This window comes from Neopsephotus bourkii, unplaced genomic scaffold (genome assembly GCF_033783945.1).
Source record: "Neopsephotus bourkii isolate Nb327-2 ecotype Australia unplaced genomic scaffold, CSIRO-AGI_Nbou_v1 NB_168, whole genome shotgun sequence".
Lineage (NCBI taxonomy): Eukaryota > Metazoa > Chordata > Aves > Psittaciformes > Psittacidae > Neopsephotus > Neopsephotus bourkii.
In genome coordinates this window covers 5,226,911-5,252,141 of record NW_026900684.1, presented here as the reverse complement: position 1 = coordinate 5,252,141, position 25,231 = coordinate 5,226,911, and the positions used below count along the sequence as shown (strand labels likewise).

The 25,231-nt window shown below is 37.7% G+C and overlaps 1 protein-coding gene across 2 annotated transcripts in view; it reads right to left on the bottom strand.

The window, feature by feature from the left end:
- Positions 1–25,231, bottom strand: part of CFAP97 (cilia and flagella associated protein 97) — a 33,787-nt gene that overhangs the window by 3,220 nt on the left and 5,336 nt on the right. The window contains exons 2-5 of one of the 2 annotated variants that reach the window (XM_061371738.1): positions 21,710–21,768; positions 18,329–19,222; positions 18,169–18,240; positions 7,219–7,481 (exon numbers count right to left, since the gene is read on the bottom strand). In XM_061371738.1, coding sequence (XP_061227722.1) covers positions 7,219–7,481; positions 18,169–18,240; positions 18,329–19,202 — 1,209 coding nt within the window. In that variant the 5' untranslated portion in view covers positions 19,203–19,222; positions 21,710–21,768. The remainder of the gene's footprint in view (positions 1–7,218; positions 7,482–18,168; positions 18,241–18,328; positions 19,223–21,709; positions 21,769–25,231) is intronic. The other variant, XM_061371747.1, reaches the window with a different exon arrangement.

The following is a 25,231-nucleotide window of genomic DNA, read 5'->3' as shown; positions in this document are numbered from 1 at the left end:
TGTCAAAAGGAAAGCACATTTACATGACACTATTGTATCCATAATGTAATTCTAAGGGTTGAAAAATCAGTTGAAATTATTGTTATAGACATTGTTTCTTCTTGCTAAAATTAACCCTGTCAATCATGCAGTAGCATTAGATTAGAACTGCTATGACATAATATTTGTAAAATACAGTCTCCCAGTCTGCATAATTACATCTACTTGAAACAAGATTTATTGGTTTTAGAAATTACATAATCTAAAAAAAAAACAAAACAAACAAACAAAAAAACAACCCCCCAAAAAACCCCCACACCAAACCACAACACAAAAAAAACGCCCCTAAACTGATGTCAGGACAAATTTGAAAGTACCCAGCTACATACAGCTTCACACACATTTTGCCTCCAGTAATTGCCTCACTTGAATCTACACATCAGTTCATTTGATGGCCTTCAGACATCTGGCAATGAAACAACCATTCCTGTTCAAGGTTATGACATGCATCCTACCAAAAGCACAATGCAAACCGTGATTACAGAAGTCTCCAAAGTACTAAAAATAACTGTTAATAAGGATGTATGGCCTAGATGCATACTCGTATGGCAGAAGTCAAGAATCTGTCTGTATAGCCATTATACTGCACTTTGTATGATCATTCTTCCCCACTCCCAATCTGTGGTTTGTTTTTATTCTTAGAATAAAAATAACAGAAAGTGACTTAGGATACAGTCTAATATTCAGAGGATGTCATTGTCCAGCTGTAATAGGAATCTACAAACTCTTGGTAGTTTATGCATGGGCACTGAGAAAGGACAAATGATTCTGGCTTAGACATAGTATGTCACAAGTGTGTGTACCAAGTTCCAGTCAGTTCATCATCAAGTGGAAACACCGAAGTAAGCAAAAGTCAAAGGAAGGACTTCAGCTAGAAATAGCTCTTCACTAAAGCCAGCTGCATAACATTAAATGGTAGACTTGGCTCCAAACGTTACATCAAACATTTTACTCAACTCCAGCTGCATTTCCTAATACCACTACCTACATTTAGACCTGCAGAGATTACTTATCTGCCTTCAATATTAAAAATGGAAGCTCTCTATATGGTCAGTTCAATCACAAATGGATTGGGTAAATTGTAGAAGCAACTTCCCTGTGAGAATAGAGCATGTTTCAACTCTGCACTGCAACTGTAACAGCCTCATAGAATTTGCACACCTTAACACTGCAGTAATTTCAAGCTTGATTCTGAACATAATATGCCTACTTTATTCTAATTTAAATACAATTCTCTGCTTTTGCTTTTATGCCTGTATTTTGACAGGTACCAACCCATTACCAAAGCAAAAAGAGAGACCTCTCAGTACTACAATATTACTTTTTGAAGAGGTTAGCACTGCACTTGATGCAGTCCTGAGCTACAGAAGGAGCAGATATAGATTCTTTGGTGCAGAAGTGTTCTAAGAAAAGCTCTTCTACAGAATGAGAGAATAGCTCCTGTGGTTCCCTTGCCTGCTGCTGTGAATTGTACCAAAGGCATGTTAACTTACATGCCATTTGCAGCTGTGAATTTTGCAGTTTGGAGAATAGCCTGCTGTATACAGAAATGAACTCACCAACACACTGAAATGGCAGTCCTGACCTACTGTATCTATAACCCAGAACTAATTTGATTGTTATGTTTTTATTACCATCCTTACAATCTTGAGGTCCTTAACAGAGGAACTATCTTGTTCAATGGTACAAGTACCTTGAACAAATGTTCTTTTTCAATTATACATATAAATCTACTAATTCTTTCATCATGCTCTACTTTTGAGAAATGGACTGAAGAACACTGCCAGTCTCCTTGTTCTTTGGAAGTGCTAAATCTTTGGAGCCCTAATCCTGCGTCACTGAAGTAAACAGAAATTTTGTCATTGATCTGAATGACCAAAGAATCAGATCCTATGACATAATCTAGATGTTTAGAACCAAATATATATTCCCAATCAGATTTAAGGAATAAGAAAAAAAAAAAAGAAAAAAAAAAGGAGGAAAAAACCCCACACTAATGGATTAATAGCAGGAATGTCATTAGTGGTTCTAACCTGCACTGTAGTTCCTCAGAGATCTTGATTCAAGTCAATACATATATAATATCATATCACTGATGACCTCCCGACTTGACAAAAGCCTCCCCAAGCTTCTATTTCCCCCATCTTCTTTTACTTTATTAAAATAATTTACAATAAAAGCAGAAGAACATTAACGGGGGGGGGGGCAGGGGATATCACAGAAGGTGTTCCTGCATTACTACCTTCTAGGAATGGGATAGTCCTCTATAAATCTAAGCATCTGGACATAGATTAGTATCTAGAAAGACACTAAAATACATGCCATCAGTGACAGGAAACATCAGATTGCCAACAACTGGAGAACAAAGGAACCTGGCACTGTAGCAAAAGACTGCTGCTATACAGTGGGCTACGATAAATGCTACTAATTCAATTTTGGGCATATCAGGAGAGTACTGATGTTAATGCTCTCAGTCAGACAAAGGCGGAGGGGGGTTGTTAATCAGAACACAGTTTTCTGCAGCTACATTGAAAAAAGAAGAATAACTGCAAATACAGCACTCCTAAATTGAGTTTGGAGATAAGGGAAAACAGCATTACTTTTTCTTGGTTTACTTTGCTTTTTTAAATGCATGAAGGCTTCAGTTTCACCTCTTTTGAATCTTAACCAGCTGGCCAGTGTGCCTTGACAGCTGTTCCAATTTATTTATATTATGCCTCCTCTAATGTCACTGATGTTAGTGACCACACTTTCCCTTTGCAGAGTCCAGGTGGGGGAAGGGGAAGGAAGTAACAGTGCATTCAGAAACAGTTTTCTGTTCTTATCAGTACAAGAATCGATCATTTTCTTCAACTGCCAGTTGCATTAGTTAGCTCTAACCTGACAAACTGAATGTCAAAAACTCCTGAAGTTCTTCAACATACAGGAAAGTCTTTTTAACTGAACAGCTACCAAGTTTTTCTGTGGCTGGCATCACCACAGCGGATGTAGGCAGAGTACAGTGTGCAAAGTAATAAAATTTTGCTTGAACTGCCAATAATAAAGACTGATGTCTTTATCATAATTACCACAGCAGCATTCAAGAGTCTCCAGTAGGTTAGGAATCAGCAGACCACAAATATCCCGACCACAAGACCACAAAGAGCCTGCAACCTAAATACTAAGATCACAGAATCGCACTACATTTGCACTTTACTGCAGTGTATCTTAGCCAGGCACATCTATGCGTCAATCCCACCTCCTGATAACCTCCCCTGAGGAGAGGGGTGTGGAAACTTCTTTTTTCCTTTTTTTTTTTTTGCACTGCACTTTGTAATCCCGGGAACTACCAGTGTTTTGTCTTTAGTCTTGGCATACAATGGTTCTGAACCCAGTATGTGGAAAAAAACCTGTCTGCTTGAGTTCCTCACTAAACTTTGTGTGCCTGAGTTTCTAAGGAGCCACCAACCAAACCTAAGTATTTTTGAGCTCCTGGGAAGACCAAGAAGACTACATTCTCTTTCACAACTGCATTCTCAACAGCTTTTTCCTTTAGAGTGAGACCAGTAAGGTGGAACAACCTTAGTACTCTTTCTACAGCCAGCTAAACATGCTGCATCTGAGGCCTGAGCCTCTGATGGGGGTGGTCTTTGGGGACAGAACAAAGTAAAGGCAGAGAAAAAGCAGTGTGAAGTACATCCAGGGGAGAAAGTACAAGGGGCCCAGGCACACCCCTGATGGACCAGTGCCTCCTTCCTCCTGCTTCTTGTCACACCTACAAATTATGCCCTGGTGGCAGCATAACACAGATGACAGGCCAGGCACAGCCCAGAATCAAAGGCTGTGTCTCAAGATAAGGTATATTCTTTGTATACAGTGGCAGGCAGTTAGGTGCATGGCCGGAGGTACTATTCCTCCCTTGCCCTTTTCTCCCAACCCAATTACCATAGCCCATCAACACCATTAAATCAAGTGGAGGCAAATGAAGTCATTTATAGCAATACAAGACTTGCATTTGTAAAGGAGGTTCAGGTTTTCCAGCAAGACAAAAGGCAGACTGCAAGAGAAGGAAAACTGTTTTGCTGAAGGATTTTTGTGCTGGTAAAGGCCACAACAAATAGAGCAAGTGGTAGAGGGAAGCACTGATGACATCTGCAGCACAGATGGCTTCAGGAACCAAGCAGGTGAAAAGAGAAAGCCCTGGCAGAGAAGCACAGTAAGTGGTTACTTTAATTTGTGAGGGAAGGTGACTATACAGGAACTGGGATCAGAGTTGTATCTGTGCGTCTTCAGGTACATTTTAGGGGAGTGTATCATAGGGGAATTAACACGGAGTGTTCTGTGCAGTTAGTCATATGGGGTAGGAAGAATGCACAGGGATGCAAGGAAGACCAAATATCCACAAAAAGAGAGAACACACTCATCCCCTTTGATATAAAGTTTGAGAACTGTTGTCTCTGACCTGCTGAGAGCTTCCAGTGTTAACTCAAAATCGTCACTTGTTCCTTAGGGACGTGGCTGAACACAGCAGTTTAGCTTACTGAGGTCATCTAATACCTAAATCCTAGTCAGAATTAATAAAAATGAGGAAAAAATACTCCCACCCCCCAAATCAGCACAGATATTAATTACTTCCAAGTTTAGATAAAGTGACTGAAGAATAGTGTGGTGGCTGCAAATTTGTATTTCAAGGTCCCCAAATACTTACCTGTATATACCAGTATAGATTTTTGCACCATATAAGAAACCATTAGAAGTTTAAATGGTGTGTAGTGTCCAGTTTATGAAGTTGAGAATCTTATTTATACTGGCAGAAATTATTAATATGTCAACACAGAGAGAGACACATATATGTACACATGGGAAAAGAAAAAAGTATCAGTCACACTTATGTCCCTTTCCACTGGAGAGGAGACAGGGTTGGAAGTATCTTCAAACACAAGAGTAGAATGTTTTCTGAATCACCAGCATCCTCTGTTGGCAAGGGATGCACTCAGGCCATGCTAGCTGAGATAAGCAATCAAAAGCAGGCTCCCCTTTTGAAAGCACAGAGTCAAAAGCAGCAAGTACAAAATTCTGATATTAATTTGCACAGTGATCTATTTTGCTAATTGTGCTTTTTCTGTAAATTGCTAGTCACTACCTTATAACTACTGCTCTTCAGAACAAGGCATCTTTTTATGCCATCATAACTTTTTCTAGCAGTGTCTGTGAGAGCAAGATATACTCAAAACCCCATGCACAGTATTGTTGTACATTTCTATTCTTGAATTACTTACAAAACCTGTATCCTTCTCCAACAAACATTTCACAAAGGTGTATCAAGAAGCATATCCTCTATACAGTACCTCAGACCCTGTATAGAAAAAAGAAATCCTCCCAAGTAATAGAAGAACAATTGCTAAGGAAGTTCCATGGAATTCCAGTCCTTCAGTCTACAAAGGTGAAGCAAACTGCTGACCAGAAGGAAACGAGTTCATAAAGCATACACTTTTAGCTATACAAAGCAAGCCCCCTCATCAATGGGCATGATAGGGGAGCTCTTTCCTTTGCAGTCTCTGAGAAAGCATGTAATACTTGTAATCCCAAGTAGTGCTAGAAATTCAGTTTATTAGAACTGTGATGCTTTAGGTGCCCATACACTACAAACAGAATAAAAAAGTAAACAGAACTGCTCAAAAGTGATACCAATGTTAAACGAAACACACACTTCCAAACAGAACAGCAGTATCTATCATTCTGAGTTGGGGGAAAAAGGGTAAACCAAATGTTTTATAGTCTAAAATAGCACCATGTCCTAACATAAATTCTAATAAATTATGATGTCAAACATGTCATCAGCAGTATGTGTACAACATACTAAAGCATAAAGTGGACAACAACTAAAGCATAAATTAATAAGTTAATGAAGAATATTATTTCTTGGACTACAAGCAACCACCGTTAATTTCTAACAGTTACTGGAACAGCAACATGTGAAATGTCAATGTATCTGCTTAGGTTTGCTGAATTTTTGATCTGAAGGTTGCAAAGGCAAGACATTCTTAGACAAATATTGCAGTATGTCACGAAAGAAAATGTTTGTACACTTTCATTTACTCAAAGACATTATAAAATATTGTATACATTAATTTACTGTGATTATTATGTAGCATAGCATATTATTAAGCAACTGTGACACAGCTCTTCCTCCCCATAGATTAAGAATGCCCTCTTACTACCAAAGTTCATGTGGAAGAGCAAATCCTGCTCTCAGCATTTAAAAAAAAAACCAACCACTGAAAAAAACCCCAATCCCACAGTACAAGAAAACCCTCCTACCAACCTAAACACACCAAAGCCTACAAGCATTTCTTCTCAGACAATAGGAATTATCACACATCTGAAACAAGTATTTATGTGAAAATCTTTCAGCATGTAAAGTGTAATGTTCTTTTGGCCAACCCTACTCTAGTGTAGCTGGGGAGAAACTTTTAACAATCTAGGTATCTGAAAGCTCGAAGAACTAAAACCTAATGTATTTTCCTGAATGGGCTGACTATACTTCCTCCCTATTGAATCAGTATCTTTATCTAACCATATAAAAGGAAATTGCAACCTACACAGGAAAAATAAGTTAATAAACTACTTCCACTGTAAGCTTTTCAAATATTTTAACTATATTTTAATCTCCTTTTCAAAGACAGTAATGAATAACTAGGAGACATGAAAATGACATTGTATGTATTACAGTTCAATTACTAAAAATCTTACTCAAACCAGTATTATTTTTTAATTTGACAACTCTGCCAATATTCTTATGAGTCTGAATTTGTTTTCCACAACAGGTATTGTGATTGCCCTTACATTCAAATACTGTGACAAGCAGTAATCATGATGCATGAAGCAGGACGAACAGTCAAATTGCTATCCAAAGTTATGAGCATATTAACAGTAATGGTTGTTATGCTCCTCTTAAATTGAGTGATACTGAACTAAAGCAAACTCATAAATTAGAAACCATTTTCATCTTAAAAAAGCATCATTCCTCCCTCCCAAAGCACATGAACAATCATGCAAACAGCACAGTAAGAGAAATTCATTTCAGACTTACTGCAATAAAGCTCCAAGTGCTGTCTTACCAGTTTTGTAAGTATTCAGGAGTTGTCTGACAACAAATAGTCCTCTATTTACTGATCCAGATCAGTTCTCAAAACTTACCAGGTTCTCTCTTTCAATTCTTTGCTGCTCCTTTTGCCTGTTGAGGGCACTGTGGTACAATTTAGGAGGTGGTAGAGATGGCTTCTTCAACGTCGTACTTCTCCTTGGCTTTGCAGACTGTCTGGACAGTTCTTTTAGCAACCTTTGGTTTTCCCGATCAATCTTTTTTACTTCTTCACTTGTGAAAGAGTAATTTCTCCTTCTTCCTTTGGACGGGTGATTAATGTTTAGCTTCTGATCTTTTTTCTCCAACTGTAGGAAAGCTTTAAAATGGAATAAAATACACAGGTTAAAAACCCAAACCAAGCACAAATATTGCATCCTATTATTGGAATTTATTTACAGACCTGAAAAAACAAGCTATGTTTCACCTCCCTCCACCTGAATTCCAGATTTAGACATTTCAGAATTTTTCAGTGATGTTCAGTTGTCTTCAGTATATTGATTTTAAAAAAGGTTCACCACAAAAATCAAGCCTCATTTTGGCCTTAATTTAAATCCATCTGCTTCCTTCTCACCAGGAATCCCCCTACTCCCCATTTATGACCAATAATAAAGAGAAATTGAACAGCTGCAGCAAATAACTGAGCCACACAAAGGAATATACACACAGCTTATATCTGTAAGCATTTGTGTGGAATCAGAATATAAATCAGCCTTATGTGCACAGCTGTTTCTTCTGCATAGTCAGTATTCCTGATCCCTCCCTTCAACTTTAATCACTCCTGATCTCTACCTGTATCCTTGCCCAATTTCTACACTGACACAACATGCTTAGACATCCATCCTCAAATGTTTCTACTTGAGTTACTATGGTACTGGCAATCAGCACAGACAATCATGTGCAAATGTGGCTACCAGTATACTGAACTAAAGCAGCACTGAAATCATCATCACAGTGCTATCATCTGAGGCACCCATATAGGCATCAGAGAAGCCACAGAAAACACATCTCAGGAAGCCAGGACTACAAATAACCTTCAGAACCAAAAATTAAACCATAAATTAATAGTTAGATATTGGTACATGGAAAGAGATTTAAGTTTTACTCCAAGGATATCCAAAATATCTCTCAGCTGAGAGGTAGAACAGAAATTATGTTCCAGACAGGAAACACACTGGGGAAGCATGACTCAGGGATACAAAATGAGTTTCTTGAACTGATTTTGTTGATCCTTTGCTCCTAAAGTGATCCTACATCATGTTGCTGCAGGAATTGTAAAGGACAAGATGAAAATTAAATTTAATTGATAGAGAGAAATGAATGAGCATACATAAGACAAGAAAATTTACTGGAGCATGGCAATTTAAACCAGTAAAAAAAAAGCAACAGAACAAGATATGAGGTTGCAAGACAAAAGAACAAAGAATGCACACTTAAAAATACACTGCAAGACAGGCCTGCACAATCGTAAAATAGCATAAATGGAAAGCCTCACTCTCAGTCAGAGCCAGCTATGTTTATTATAGCTCCAGTGGAGCTTTGCTACTGACCTATTTCTAAGCCTTTGCTTCCTAAAGCTCTGGAGGCCATCTTCTGGGAACTGCTGTAAGCGTTCTGTTGTCATGATACCACCCTATCAAACCACTGCATTATCTATGGCACAGGAATGGTGGTACCAGGTTACATCAAACAGATTTTTCAACCTCAGACACAGACAAGGAAGCCTTACTCAAGCCATTCCCACATTCCTTCAATAGCACAGTGCCTCCAGAAGATACACCACTCACTTTTACCACTAGAAGCCCAACACACAATTAGAAAAAGCATCCAAAGCAGAAGCTCTGAGAAAAGCAGAAATAAAGAGCCAACCAACCCAAAAGCCACAACAAAGCAACTAGGCATGCAGTAATACTTCCTCAACAAACACTTCCAGCATCAGCAATTTTTTGGCAAGGGATGTCTGAAGCAGCCTTTAATAGCGTGTTCTTACTTCAAAACAACATTAAAACTCTCATGCAGTATCTCAACTAGTTTATTCCAGAATTGATGCAAATAGTGCTGATGTCTTTGTGATATTTAGAAACCATATCAAGAATTCAAAACCCAAACAGTTAATGAATCTCAAAATCATTCTGGAAATTAGTAAGCTTTCACCATCAGTACAGTGGCCAATATAAGCAAGAAGTGTCCCTAGGCAGCTCTTAACTGTGAGGTTGTTCACTTTAGCAAATATAGTTTTCATTTGTCAAGAGAAAATGCAGATCACCTCAAAAGCAGACACACAGCACAACTAGTGCAGATCAAGTGTGCCAACCAACAGGTTAATAAAGTAAAAAAATCTTGAAAAGCATCTTCAAAATTCAGCAAGTTATTCATAAGGGAAGACTAGGACAGCCATCACCACCATTTGAGGAGACAAACCTGGGATGAGATTCATCTGGATATACCTACAAGGGACAAAAAAGAAATGCACAGAAAATAACTAGAACCACACAATTCACATGACAACATCAAGCTGCAATGTGTTTCTTGGTACAAAACAACTATGTGCTTATGGGAACATGCAAAACCAGCACTGCAGAACACACCCGGTAGAAAGTAATTTGAACAACCATTTGAGGAAGGCACTTATTATACATCACGTTACACAATTGATAACTGTATTATCACAAAGCTATGAAAGACAATTTCATCTTTTGCATTACATCCATAGCATCTCACAGGTTAAACAAGACTGCACATCAGATGCAAGGCTGTGGCAAAGAACAGTTGTTCAGCTGAAGTCTTGGCCTACCTTTTTGGCACCAATGCTGCTGGTGAGGCAGTCTTTTTACAAAACACATTTAAGCTTCAGAATAACTGTCAGTGCAAATTCCAAACAGCTCTTTCTTTTCAAACCAAACCCAAACAAAAATCAGAATAATGGCATGGAACAAATATTTCCTGCAATGCTGGTCAGTAAATGCTTTCAGAAATAATGAAACAAGGAACCCTGCAGCTACATTGTGCTGTCACTCAGCAGTGGTATGCAACTTCTGCAGCACTAAATACCACCAGGATTTTACCAGAAGCTCTCAACTAGTGCGAATGCAAATCTATATACATTGCTACCTGTTGCTCTACCAGATGCAACTACCTATATATATGCAAATAAAGCATGACAAAATTTTACAAACTTTACTCTCGCATTCCAGCTTCACCACTCACATTCCCTCAACACACAGGCTTTTCTTTTTTCATTCATCTCTTCTTTCTCTCCCCTTTCCTTAGCCTCTCACAAGGCTTTTTCCTTTCAACATATTTTCCTTTTACTGTGCCTCATCCAAACCTTTTACCATCTCTCCACAAAGGCAGCTTTTCTCATTTGCGGAAGGCAGAAAAGAGGCTCCAGCCTACTTTCTTCATTATGTTGTTCATTTTTAGCCTCACTAATATTTATATTTACATAGTCAGTAGAAACTGACTTTACTGCTACCAACAGCTTTCTAACAACTCTTGAGGTTAAGGATTTGCTAACAGTGATAATACTGGATTTATCACAGTGAAGATTCTGCTGTGAAGTTATTCAGTGAAGCCTCATCAGAAGACTTCCAAAAACCAGTGACTGATCTCTTTGAATTACGGAAAAGCATTAAATTTGCACTAAAAGTTCAGACCAAATACAACATGTGCAGCAGCAAATTTTCTTTAAGGGGACAGAGGTAAAAGATCAATCTGAAACTCTCTAGTTCCTCACTAATTTCATCAGTTCCTCAAAAGATCTTTTTATAATTAGCCTGCTGTATGACTTAAAAGCCACATTGGAAATAACCACAAGTAGTTCTCTGCAGCAACACCAAGGCACTGGGTCAGATAACATATTAAAGGTAGCTGATTTGTTGTTCTCCAATCTGATTAAGTTAATAAAATGGAGTGGTGTTTTACTTAGTTCAGGTCTATGTTAAGGAAGAATTTAAGCTGCAAACTCCACTTTAAGACAAACAGTAACTGTTTGAAGCCTGTCCATGGATAACCTTTTCCAAACCGCAGCAAATGCAACACTGGCCTCCTTAGTAACTGTGTGACAGAAGAGTTTAAAGTTTAGTACAAAAGAGACAAGCAATTGAATGCATACTGTATCACTTACTGAAGGAGAATAACTAATACTACAGGATAAATGCCTGTTCCGAACAAAAATAAAAACAAACAAAAAAAGTAGAAGGTAGGGGACATCCATGAAATCACTACGCCTTAAACAATGCTCAAATAAACCACAGCAGCATTCTAATGAAGCAGTGAGCAAAAGGTCCTGCAGGTCTTCGTGAAGCAGTGGTGACACTATTTCCAAGTTCAGCATGACCACAGAACTTGACATCCACAGTAACAGTTTCGAGTACTTCCCAAGTTACCTGGCTGAAAATCTGCCCTAACTGAAATCTGCACGACTCATACAGCATCATATTCCTACTCTCTGCACACATGCTGTGACAGAAAACTAGCTAATCCACAGGAGGCATGCATGTCAAGTATGTACTGAATGTACTTCAGCATTCACTGGCAACATTGCTTTCACGACAAAGGCAGTAGGTGTCTACATGTGGTTAGTAAAGCCTAAAAACCAGGGACAAATCACCATCAATAAAGAACCCAGATCCTCCATAACAGGTAAATGCATTTATTCTAAATGCTACAAAGTCTTTCAGCTGCAGTTAGGGTTATATAACTCAAGTATTTGAGTTTCAAAGTTATTTCAATGATTTATTCAACAATGCACCTACACTACTCTTTAACCACAATGCTTAAGTGTCAGAATCATTTATACGACTATTTTTGCAGTGGCCAATGACAACAGGAGACAACACTACAGTTTAAGGCTGTAATTTAAGCTTTTAAAGAGTTTGTAAGTTTTGGAACAATTAAATACGATTTACCTGTAGTTTCATACTCTTATCAGTAGGCAATAAGTAATTTAACTAAATCCCTACTTACCACTTCACTGTCAGCCAGACCATAAACTAATAACTTGGGGGAAGTGAATAAGCAAGCAGCAGCATTTGCATAAACACTCACACAGTGTGTAGTCTGCTTCTCATTTACTGGTAAGCAGGGAAAATAAAATTCTCTGGTATTCACAGGATTTCTATAAAAGCTGGTTTCCATGGAGAGACACCTGACTTGCTTTTAAGCAATAAACAAGCTGTTTATTGCTTTCAATTTGTAGGCATTGAAATGACCTTGCAGAGTGAGAAAGGCCAAATCTGACATAAAATACAAATGATAAGTAGCAAGTTGAATGCATTAAGACAGGATGATACAGCTGTCCTAATGGTATTATGGCTAAAATTAAAGTCACACATTTTTCAGTGTGTCTGCTGCAATCCCAGTAGAGGAAAATGCATTGAACCACTTCAGTGCTTATGCTTTTGAGTTTGCCTGGTGTTTTGTTTTAATACTTCTCCACTACCAATTCTGTATCACATTCAAAAAACCAAGAGGATTAAATCACAGTTCTTCATCAATGTCTAACAGTTTCAATCTAAAACTATTCCCCTGTGCTATCTCTAAACAACTATTTCCTAGAATATCCATTCCTCCGAGTCACAGAACTCTTTAAAAAGGATTTTGGAGAATTCATTATTTGATGTTTAAGAAATGGAGCATGTGCTTTTCAAGTACAAATTTTCCCTATTTGAATATGCTTAAACAGGACTGCTAGCTATCACTTGATGTCATGAGAAAGACAACAGATACCTTACATGTGCATGATTTTTCTTCCTCCAAATAACACATGTTCTTACGGATGTTGGAAAAGTGTGGATCTCTTTACAATCTGAAAGAGTTGCAATCTGATTTCAAACTCTAAATATAAAGAGTAAGCTGATAATCACTCTTTTACCTTGAGTTACTAGACCTGCAAAAATGATGCACCTGTATACACATACAAACACAATTAGCTCAAACTAGGAACATACAAACTAAAACCTACATGCTCAACTGTTATGTATATAGTTAAGAGTTCAAATTTAGACGTTGTTTCACAGTTATTCTACAAATCCAGTAGTTCATTATGACTGAGCACACAGATAACATACCTCCAAGAGGAGAAAATTTCAGTTATAAATGACCTTCTATTTCCTGAGTGACAAATTAAAGGAAAAATATAAAATTAAAGCAATTGATTTAAGTTGAAGCTGCTATTTAGTTTTCTACAATAGCTTTTATTCAGAAAGACAGCGCTTTTACTTTCATACTAATGATATTTATATCAGTGCTGTTCACCAAGTTACCTCTGACTGCTTTACAATAGAAAAGCTAAAGCACAGAAGAGGCAAGAAGATTTATTGGGGAGCATATAGGTCAGTGAGAGCTTCAAGGATACAACTCAGGTCCTCAGCCTGTAGCCCATTGTCCTACTTACCCCAACGCGCCACCTCTTCAAGTTAATAATAGCTAATACCATGGATTTACAGACTAATTCTCACAGACACTTCTGTAAAATAAGCAGGTATCAACCCCATTTTGCAGAGAAGAAAACACAAAGTGATGAAGTCTTCAGCATTCTATATACCTTGTATAATCCCATTACTACTACATTGATACCCAATATAATAAAGATACACAGCATTTTCAGCACACAACTCTGTATTCTGAACTACAGAAATTAAGAGACTTGTCTAAAGGCAGAGTGCAAGTCTGTATCATAATGGGATGGAAACGGATGAGTGCTTAGCTCACACTCATATGCTTAACCCACCTCTTTATCTGTACAACTTCAATTCCTTAAAATTACATGGAACGTTAGATCACAATATAGGATCAAGCAAAACAGCATCAGAAAATTTTCCAACTTTTTCATTCCCAGCTTTCTAACATAGAACTTTATGAAAGTACTTTCAAAACCAATTTTTGACAATCTGTTCCTTTGTATTGACATATTCTCTTTTTGTGTTCAGATTATTCAAGAGTACAGAGGAGACAACTCTGACATTTATTATTATGGGTTCTGAATACTGCTCTTAGTTACTAGTTTAATTTTCTGAAATATCTTTAAAGTTTATAGTAAAGTGGAAACAGCAATGACTCACAAAAGACTTACATACAAAAATCTATGTAACATCATGAAACAACTGAAGAACTGTTTCTCCATGAAAAATTATAATCACATCTGTATTTTTTCTGTGCAGGTGGCAAAAAAAGAGAGGTTAAGGTTTATTTATTTAAAATATAAACCCTACTAACCTTGAGTAACTGAAATTTCAAGTACCTAGGTTCTTGATCCCACTGATGATACTCGAATTCCTAATTAGTGTGGCTGTCTGACTCCCCAGTGCTATAATAGTTCTTACAGTCATAAACTATGACAACGGCTACATGACATCAGTCTTAGCATTGTAACAAAATCATGTAAGCCTCCTAAGCATTGATTTCATGTCTGTAAAAATTAAAGGATTCAAGTATCACATGTTTAGTAGTTACACACATTTTAAATAAGTATGCCACCCAAACAGCAAGAGATTTTAATGAAGAGAACTAGAAGCCACTAGCAAGAACAAACAATTCAGCAGTTCACAGCTACCAAAACAGCATCAGAGATATACCCAAGAATTTTTATGCACAATGCAGGAATAATTTGTAAGTAATCACTAAGCCCAGTAACTTGAGCAACACGGTCCAGGCAGACCTAGATTGTAGCATCGTCTAGGCTGGTTTTAGTTCTGCAGCCACAGGGTTCAGTATGAGCAAGCAGGGCACGCTCTGCTCCTCAGGAAGGGTACTACAAAGGGCTGCTCCCTCCACCTGAACTCCAAGTCACTCTGAACTGAACATCACACACTTCCATGGGACTGATTTGGAAAAAAAACCAAGAGATGATCAGAAAAGTTCCAAGTTTACCCATTCACCCGACACTATCCCTGCTTTCATTATGGGCTGCAGTTTTGAGCAATACTGTTCCCACTACAAACTGCAGGCTCCTTACAACTAAAACAGTGCAAGTGTGCACTCCATACCTTAGTATCCTGGGTTCAGCATGGTAGCTTACAGGTACCTGGGCTCCACAATTTCTTCCCTATGTATATTTACCAGTCTTCCTTCTTGCTGCATTTGCTCTCAGGAGTGCTATGCTGTTCAAACACCCTTCCTACATCACGTGCATGCAAAGCCATGGCAGTTTAGCCACACAACCTGCAGGTTCTGGAAACTGCACATTTTACTGTACTTCTTCCTTTTCAAACAAGGTTCAACTCCCATCTAATAAATGCCAATACAAGGACTACATTCATATGCTTTATTTGTCTTTGGCAATGTGAAGAACTTCTCTCCGCTTTTCAAGCAAAATTTTCACCCCCAGCTACTGTTACCGCACAGATTTCTGCCATCTTTACTAAAACTAGTTCAGTCATTTTCCCATCGGGCAAACAGGCTCCACAGCAAGTTACAGACCTGGTAACACTCACTTCTGAAAGTTGTCATTTTACATATGCTGTTACTGATGTTGTAACCGAGTGTTACCACGTATCTTTATTAATCTCTTGTTCAGACTTATGGTCTGACCCAATATTCTGGTTTGGTCAATATTCAGAATATTTCTAAAATCAGTGGTAGAGCCGCACAGCAATACCCACCTAAAAAACATTCAAAGTGCACTATACAGCACAGAGACTATAATATTTCCGAATAATTACTCAGCATAGCATAACTTAAAATTTGGCTCCTATCAAGAGCAAGCAAAGCTTTAGGAGTTGCAAGGGCATGATATTTTTTAAAAATCTAAATATTACTTTTTAACATGTTTATAAAATTTAAATTTGCAATGAGCACAAATACGTAAAGGTATATATAATACTGTATTTTTTTTTTCTAAATACTTCAAATTAATTCTATTTTAAGAAACACAAATTATCTTGCTATGTAATAACCAGACTCTTGTTCTCGTCCAAAACTTGTTCTTTGAACACCATGTGCTTTTAACAGATTTCTTCCCTTTCTTTTTTCTTGTGATTTTTTTTTTACTTTAATACAAGAGATTCTAGTCTTCACAAATGCTCACATTACCTGTGCACAGAATTGTACAAATTGCCCCCTAGAAACAACGCACTAACACATCACACTGAAATTCTACAAGTTTCTGGATGCACTGGGAAATTAAACTCACATAACTGCTTCAGCCCAGCTATATTACAAGCATATTTGACAAAAAACTTTAAATGAAATGCTTCATCAGTACAGATTACTGGAAGGACATTATACTTTAAAACCAAATTTGAGACTTACTAATGATCATTTAAATACTCTCTCATGCACTCAGGTCTGAGCTTATACTGTTCCCACTTGAAACATTATTTATGCCTATCCAGTTCTGAGGAACATTTAATGCAGACTGGGAGGGGTGTGCAATGATTTGGATTTTATATCTTTTTTAAATGAGTATGGAAAAACCTGGAAGCAATAACTCAGAATAATATTAGCTCCTGCTTTCCCAGACTAGTTACTTTCCACCATTAATAATCCTGCCCCATTTAAACTTCAAAATACGCAAAGTAATTAAACTATGTTGTGCTTGCCAACTTAAGAGAGGCACTTGGGAGTAATATGCACACTAATTAGGAACATTAACTGCCAGACTCTGTGAATTCTAGTTCATTACTCAATCATTTTTATTTTTTTTTCCAAGTTTTAGGAGAAAAATCACACACACCCCCAACAGAGATTCATCTCTGAGAATACTCTGAGCTGTAATACCCATTTGTTTTAGGGATGAAATGATTCCTTCCATAACCAGTACGTATTAAATAGCTTCTTGCTATCAGGAAACAAAGATGTTAAGACATCATAATTTTAATTGCCTAGCAACAACTCTAACATTATGTTTTGACAAGTGGTTAGAGCCTTTCCTAGTACAAGGTCTGAGATAAGAATCAGCTCTACCTTTCTTGATAGCTAGCTCTGCTTTTTTTACCAGCAGAAGTAAGGTTTTCTTTCCTTACAAGTAAATTCCTCATTTCTACTCATAAGTTAAATGATGCATACAATATATTTTGAATTCTTACCCACTGGAGGCTCTAACTTGGTAAGCTACGAAGTGAATAAAGGCAACACACAAACTTTTAGTGTGCCATGGCCTATAGCAATACAGAAAACTTGGGTTGAAATGTACGAGACTTACACTGTCAGATTTTTTCCTGACCTGAGATCAGCAGATTTCCTGACTTAAGCCTCTCTTATCCTATAGATTTTACTACTGAAAACTCTGGGGCATGAAAAGAAGTAGAAAAGCACTGTGTAGACCTTAAAATACACACGTGAGATCATTCGGTTCATTGTCATCCCATAATGAATACTTACAATGAATGCAGTGAGATTCCAAGTTCTGTCTCTCAGACTTCATTATCAAGATTTATTTAATCTATTGGCAAGAAGCAATCACTCAAGTTTTACTAAAGATTATCTGTTATTTTTCCTCTTTAAAATATCTTTACTCAACTTCATGGTATTTTAGAAAGAAGATACTTATTTCAGAAAAAGAATCTCAAATAATTCCATTTAATTATCAAAAAGGTACCATAAGTTTAAATAAATAAATGCTATATATCATGCAGTGTAGTTTTAAACTACCTTTCAATTTTGAAAATTAATAACCCAGCAATTCATCAGAAAGGTTGGTGTTTTAATTTAGATAGTAAACTATGACGTAGTCCAGTAAACCCTGATTTCTCAAAATGCATATGCTGATTTAGCACAGAATTTGTTAATACTTCAAAATCTTATTTAGAGATTCAGCACATTTGTGTATCTTACTTCTACATATATGCATAACAACACATGCTGATACACTTGCTCCTTTCCCCTGTAGAATCAGTACTGCTTACACGTGTACAATTTCAAAGAATTAGATCAACACAGCTTAATCACAAGAAAGTTTTAAAATACATGTGGCACATTAAAACCTCCTTCTCCTCTATAAGTACTCAGTTGTACTCAACAATGTACAGACATCATACTTTTTACAAAGAAAATTTTAAAGTCACCTTTCAAAAGCTGATTCAGGTCCATGGCATCATGCAAGACTTTCTGACTACATCTGCGATCAAACTCGGAATCTAATGAAAAAAATACAGGTATAAGATTGGAGTTCCCAGCCACAGAGGCTTAAAAATTTTGTGTTGTACTTAAATTCTGCAAAATTACCATGTAATTCTTGGTTCACATTTTCCTGTCTTTTTACTTTGAGTTTCTTATCATTTGATGCTGCAAGTTCAAAAGACTGGATGGGACTAATGTCTGGAGTTGACAGAGGTGTTACATCAGTCACTGTGTCTTCAGACTCCTCCAAGTAGTCAACAAGCTTTGGTTTTCCTTCTAGTAATTTCATTGCTGATTCAGATTTTTGTTTTGGAGACAGAAGAGCATTTCTACAAGCATTCCTCTTTGAGGAAGAATGAGATGAATCCGATAAACAGCTATCAGAATCTGTATCAGAACCATCTGTATCTGAGCTTGAAGATGATGATGAAGAAGATGATGAGGAAGAGGAGGAGGAGGAGGAGGAAGAGGAGGAGAAGGTGATATTAGTGTATTTTTTGCTAACCTTTTTCATGTTGTTTGACTGCTTAGCTGACTTTGGTCTAACCTTCTGGTTTTTGTCATCATCACTACTATCTTCTTCATCTGTAAAATAATCTTCTTCACCTTCTTTAACTATCTTGGGGATTCCAGCAGGAACATTCTCTAGTATTTCACTACTTGATGCAGATGCCACTCCAGATGCACCTGCGTTCTCTGCAACTAAAGAAAGTGACAAAAATGAAGCTTCTTCAAGACAACCTGTGTTGTTTTCCAGGGACTGATCCTTCTGAAAATCTTTCTGCTTTTCTTCACTTTCTTCCTCATAACACCTTGTATCCTTTGAAACAGAAACCAAGTTGGGGTCTGTAAGAGCTGTCATCATACTTTCTTTCTCTATACATTCACCATTTTCTTCAGCTTTCTTTTTCTCTTCCTCAAAATCACTGTCAAAGAAAGCATGATCCACTTCATCTGACAGATCTTCAAACCGGTCCATGCTGAATCAGGAAGTGTCACCTGCAACCATCAAAAAAGATTTTCAAAGGTTAGAATAAAACCAGATCCAAATACACTGTCAGGGTAATATTTGTGTTCTTCACTCTTTCAGCTCTAGTAATATATAATTCTGCAGTTAATTGTTATGTTGCTAGAGACAACTCTGTAGTGAGCTCTGTAAAGAAATCTAGTGCCACCTTATTTTACACAGCTCACATACTTGACCAAAAAGCTTTACTTAACGCCAACAAAAACTATCACAATTTCAAAACTCTTTACTCCTAAGAAAATTAGTAAAATGCTGTGGCTAAAGAGTCTCAGCTATTACAAACAAGCAATTGAAGTGTCTTATTTTGCCCCCTTAAGCTAGAGCAGTTAATGACCTACCATTAGGTCTGTATTTTGTATTAACAATCTCTTTTATATGTGGCAGTCATCATCATGGCTGACACAACCATTCAACCTGCAGGCTTTCAGGACAGAAAGTAGGAGCAATTTCAATTTACATTAAAAAAAACACCACCATGTGCTTTAGGAGAAATTGCAAAACAGGTAGGGTGCTTCAGTGTTAATGTTTTAGTTTGCATCAGGAGAGCCTGCTTTTCTTGAGGTATTTCATGCTATATAGTACAGTGAGCAAACGTGATTCAGATGAAACTGAAACTTGTGCTCCAGGCACAAAACTAGCACACAAACCAACAGTCACCAGTCAGTCCATGGGACCACAATATGGCTAGCCCAAACACATGCAATGCAGACACCAGGTCCTTAGTGCTAACCATTCTGCTCTACAAATCTGCTCCTATTGTGTCATAGTTCTTGCGGAAATACGTGTTAGATCTTACTCATATTGCAGGGGAGATATGAAAGTTTCTGCTCACTAACAGGATATACACAAAGTTAAAATAAAAAAGCAAACCAAAACAAAAAAAACACAGACCGAACATCCACAAACAAACAAAATTAGCCAGTACCAAAGACTGCTGTTCCCATCTAGCTGGCAACACTTTTTTCTTTGTATTTACAACAGATTTTATATAAACTTTGTAAGCTGCAATCAATAAATACGTAACATTCTTAACATCTGTAACGTTTAGAGCCAAGGAAACCAAACTTAGAGACGGTGGAAGCAACTATACAAGGCAGGAGAACCAGAGTATCTTACAAGATGGATGGTCTTCCTTCAACTACATAGTGTGTTGCCATGGCAAGCAAAGGTGAAAAAGGAACTCCTAAACTTGCTTTGAAACTGCAAGCATATTCCCAAAAAAGCTTCCAGCTAAGATTACTTCAAAATACAGAATTTTTAAAGCTTTATGTCACTCAGTTATCTTGCCACTTCTCAAATAATACCCGATTTTAGAGGAAATTGAAATATGCACCCCAAATACAAAAAAAGCACAACAGAAGAGTTAAAAGCAGAAGGCACGCAATCTCCTGTGGTTTTAAGATATGAAAAGCCAAAGAACTTAAGAGATACTTAGTAAGGTTAGATGCTGTATAAGGCTGAAAATGCTATTAAACAATAGAAGAAGATGTCAACTTTAGTACCACAGAGAAAATCGTTAAAGCACCTATTTCCTCCAAAAGCAACAAAACAAAGGAGTAAAACACCTGGGAACTCTTGATTTGAAATGCTACATGGAACTTGGAAGTTTTTCATGTTCAAGTCACTTCTCATGATCCCTGGCTTCAGGCAGTTTGCACGGTCTCTAACACCCAACTGTCATGCGATTCCTGGCTAGAGCAGCTTCCTAAAATGATTACACATTTTAATATAGCAAAACATGCACAACAGAAAAAAAAACAAAACATCAGAAGAATAAGATATTATTTACATATAATTCTCTACCACATGTAACCTAAACCAGAAGAGAACGAAGCAGAATTTTCTGGCATCATCTGTAGACTACAGGAATTATTTATGTAGCAAGTACAAGTAAGACAAAGTCCATTCTATGAAGAAAATAAATACGGCAAGTACAGTGTTAAACCCCTTTCTCCATGATGAAAGGCTTTTATTACTCAAGACACTAACATCTCATCAATTCATAGCTTCACACAGATCATGACAGATTGGTAAAAGTGAGCATGTGCTATGTTTCACTTGTCACAAGCATTTCATATAGTTAGCATTGTTGTACATGTAAGAGCATAAGGGGATAAGACAAAAACCAGGTTTGCATATGGATGCAGACCAACTAGCTTGAAATATAAAGTTGAGTGTAATAAACTAAAAATACATGGATGTTTGCATGTAATGTCACTACTGCAAAGGAGACTAACAGTATCTCATTGGTTATAATATGCATTCATATCACAGCTTCTCAGATGTCTCTCTTCTGGGCACAATCTCTTAAGTGCGGATGGGATTTAACTTGACAATGGAAAAGGGCAGCGCAGAGGTGGCAAAAGGTGACTATAGATAGTCTGTACGTTTCTTTCTACCATTAGCACCACCCAAAGAGCACATATTTTCCTACTCCGCATGACTCAGGAATAGCTTACCTGCCAGTGGGCTGTTTTCCATAAAGACTGAACTGTAACTGATTCACAGACAGCAACCACTGTTATGGGAGAACTGAAGTTTAGCAGTATGACTGACCAAGGAGCAGCAGTTGCAACACCATCCATCTCATTGCCAAATGCTCCTTCCACTTTTCTGGCACAGCCACCTAATTTTGCTGGTTAACCCTGCCCAAATTAATATATTGGCTGCACATGCACATATACACCCTCACCCCACCTTTATATACAGGGCACAGTGCAATTTTATTCATGGGAGAAGCACACAATTCTGCTACATTATGAATTTTAAAATACAGAATCAACAAATGATATTCTGAAATCCCAAGAAAACTGTCAAATACTTATCATTGACTGCTAATTCCAATGACTACTATATTGATTTATAAAAGGTGTATGATTTTTGTGGCTTTAGCCATGAAACTCTCTAACACAAATATGATCAACTCAAATAAACACGCTGGCCATTAATTATTAATCAGTTCTTTTATTACTGTAGTATTTCTTCCCATGTAATTCTCTGCTTCTCACCCCTTATTTCTTGTAACACCCACCCATAGCCCCAGCCAAGCACACCTACTCATCTTCATCTTTTCCTCGGTACAGTTCCTCCTAGTTAATACCACTTTTTAATCCCTTCACCTTTAAACACCAAGCTTGACCTATTTAAGATCAAAAATCAATGGCGAAGCAGTCAAGGAGAACATGCAGTCTGGATGTCAGGGCATTTGGAATATTTGGGTAGGTAATGCCTAACAGCAGGCCTTCAAGCACTGCTGCAATATAAAGTATCTCAAAAGTAGGATAGTACATAAAAAGTGATATAGTGAGGATGCAGATTTAAGTGTGGCTTTGTGTTTGAACAAAAACTGCCTTTTCATACGATTTTTTGAATGTTAGAAACTAACACAAAATACGTAAGGTTCAAGGTGTTCTAACCTTGGTTAAACCTTAACATTATCCAACCAACCTTTCACTTTTTTAAATACAGACCAACTGAAATACATGCACCAGAATATTGAAATAAATCACAGAAAAACAAGATTAAAAAAAAAAAAGGTGAAAAACAAGCGCCTTACGCCTGCTATAGGCTGAAATCTCTGATGTTACTGTGTGCACACTGTGCATCTCCACAAAAGCCATAATACATCACAGCTATAACACACACCAGATGAATCAACAATGTTTCCTGCGACAAAAAGGAACAGACAATCTCACGGTGTATTAACACACATATGTGAAGTATCAAAAGCAGTAATTACGTTCTATTCAGCTGCAAAAGGGCACCTTCTGGTTTAGGGTTATTAATTAATTTTGCTTTGTAGGTATAACTGATCCTGGAAGAAGTAAGCAGTCTTCTCCCAGCCCACACAATAGTGCTCCCACAGATGGCACCTCTCCTTTCAACTGGAAATTTCTACCTCTTCAGAGCAGGGATCTACTCTGCTGAACTCAGAAAGCAAAAACAAGTGTTTGAGAGCTGAGGGGCTGGAAGGGTTAAAGTGTTTTAATTAAAATATTGATATTATTGGTGGTACATGATCTTTAGGACACTCCAAAATCCTACAACTCTACCCTTACTGGCCCTCTGTCCTGCCTCCTTAATTCTGCTGACTTCCAAATCACCTCTTTGCACAGTGAACCTGGGAAAGGGTAACTGTATCATCTGACTAACATTTTCAAAAACATCAATCATTAAACAAGTTACTGTGTAAAAACACATTAGTTAAAACCCCACCCACCTCTTTTCTTCCTCCCTCAGTTTTTGGCTGAGACTTCAAAAGAACAAAACCAAACCAACCAACCAAACAAACAAAAAAACCAAACAACCAACAACAGAAAAAAAACACATGACAACAATAGACAATGATAAAAATTTTAAGACAGTTAGAAAAGTCCAGCTTATGAGGGTTTGTTTAGTTTAAGAAGGGAAACACAAGGAAATTTAAGTCTTCAAACCTGTAAACCAACCCAAAACTTAGGTGTTCTCAGATACAATCAACTAGTGGTAAAGATCAACTAGTGCATCTGCTTCCAACCATGTGACAAACCACACATGCCCAGCCCTACCTACCTCCTCTTTAACTGCATTTTTCATTTTTGCTAGAAAGAAACAACAAAGCAAGCAAAGGAGGAAATAGACCTCTCAGGAAACTACTTCCCTTGAGGGAAAACACAATGAACGAAACAACCAGCCTGTTTAGTATATAGTCTGGTTTTCCAAGCTCAGAGCACAATAGCTGCCATAGCTGTTCTGTATACCATATGGTCTCCAAACTTGGCTACCAGTTTCCCCAATCCAATCCATGTATTATTCATAACCAGTATACAGAACACAAGGCCTCAACCCCAGCTCAGAATAAACTCCAACCCTACAAAACTATCCAAGCTCTGCTCCTCCACATTTACACATCCTGCACCAGACCTCTTCTTACACCACAAGGTGAAGGGCTGGTTGAGGCACAGGCAAGTTCTTCAGCAAAACACCACAAAGCAGACAGAAGCTGGAATTAGAATCACAGAAAAATACAGTTTCGAAGGGATTCTCTCTATATGATCTAGTCTAGTCCACTGCTCAAAGCAGGGTCAGCTTAAAAATTCAATCTAGTTTTGTGCAGGGCCTTGTCCAGCAAAGTCTGCAAAAATTCCAAGGATGAGCACTTCATGTCCTATGTGGGCATCTGCTACACCAACCCTCGCTGTGATTTTTTTTTTTCTTTAATCAGAATTTCCCATGTCATAGCTTGCAACTCTTAGCTTCTAACCTCCTATGGTGCACCTCCAAGAAAAATCTGATTCTGTCCAGTGACAGGTAACCGTGTTGCTGCTGCTAATTGCCTGAACATAATAACATGGGGTAAATCCCTTTGCTCAGATTACAACCTCCATATAAGTATTTACTGCTGATTTATGCCAAACTTCTTGCTGTTGGCTGAGACAGAGGCTTGTACCTGAACTGAATAATCTGAAACAGTTGTGGAACCAACATCTGCCCTTCACAGACCAGACCTGACAGTACCCAATTCAAGCTCATATCAGAACTACCACTGTTTCTATTGCACCTGAAACCACTTACCCAGCTGATTCTTAGCTGGCTGCCTAAGATTTCACCAATTTTTGTCTCTCATAGCTAGAGAAGAGTAAAGAGGGAAGACCTGCTACTCCAACTCTGTCGGGTCAATATACCCAGCCATTGCTGCCCTTTTTCCTCTGTTGTGTTTTCTTTTGTTTGCTCCTCCCTACCTCCCCATTTTGTTTATTTGTTTGTTTTCCCCCCTGGTTCTCTCTGCTGGACACAAAGGAAAACATTTTTCTCTGTGTGTTGTAAGATATAGTTTAGCAACTCCCAAAGCTACGGCAGCGGAACAGCAGTTCTGTCTTCAAACAGAGGTAGGTTCACTGGAGAAGAGTACTTTGGAGTCCTTTTAAAAGGATGCAAATCGAAAGCCCTGAATCTCCTGGCTATTTCAAGCAAGGATTCAACTCAGTAAATGGGCACAAAAA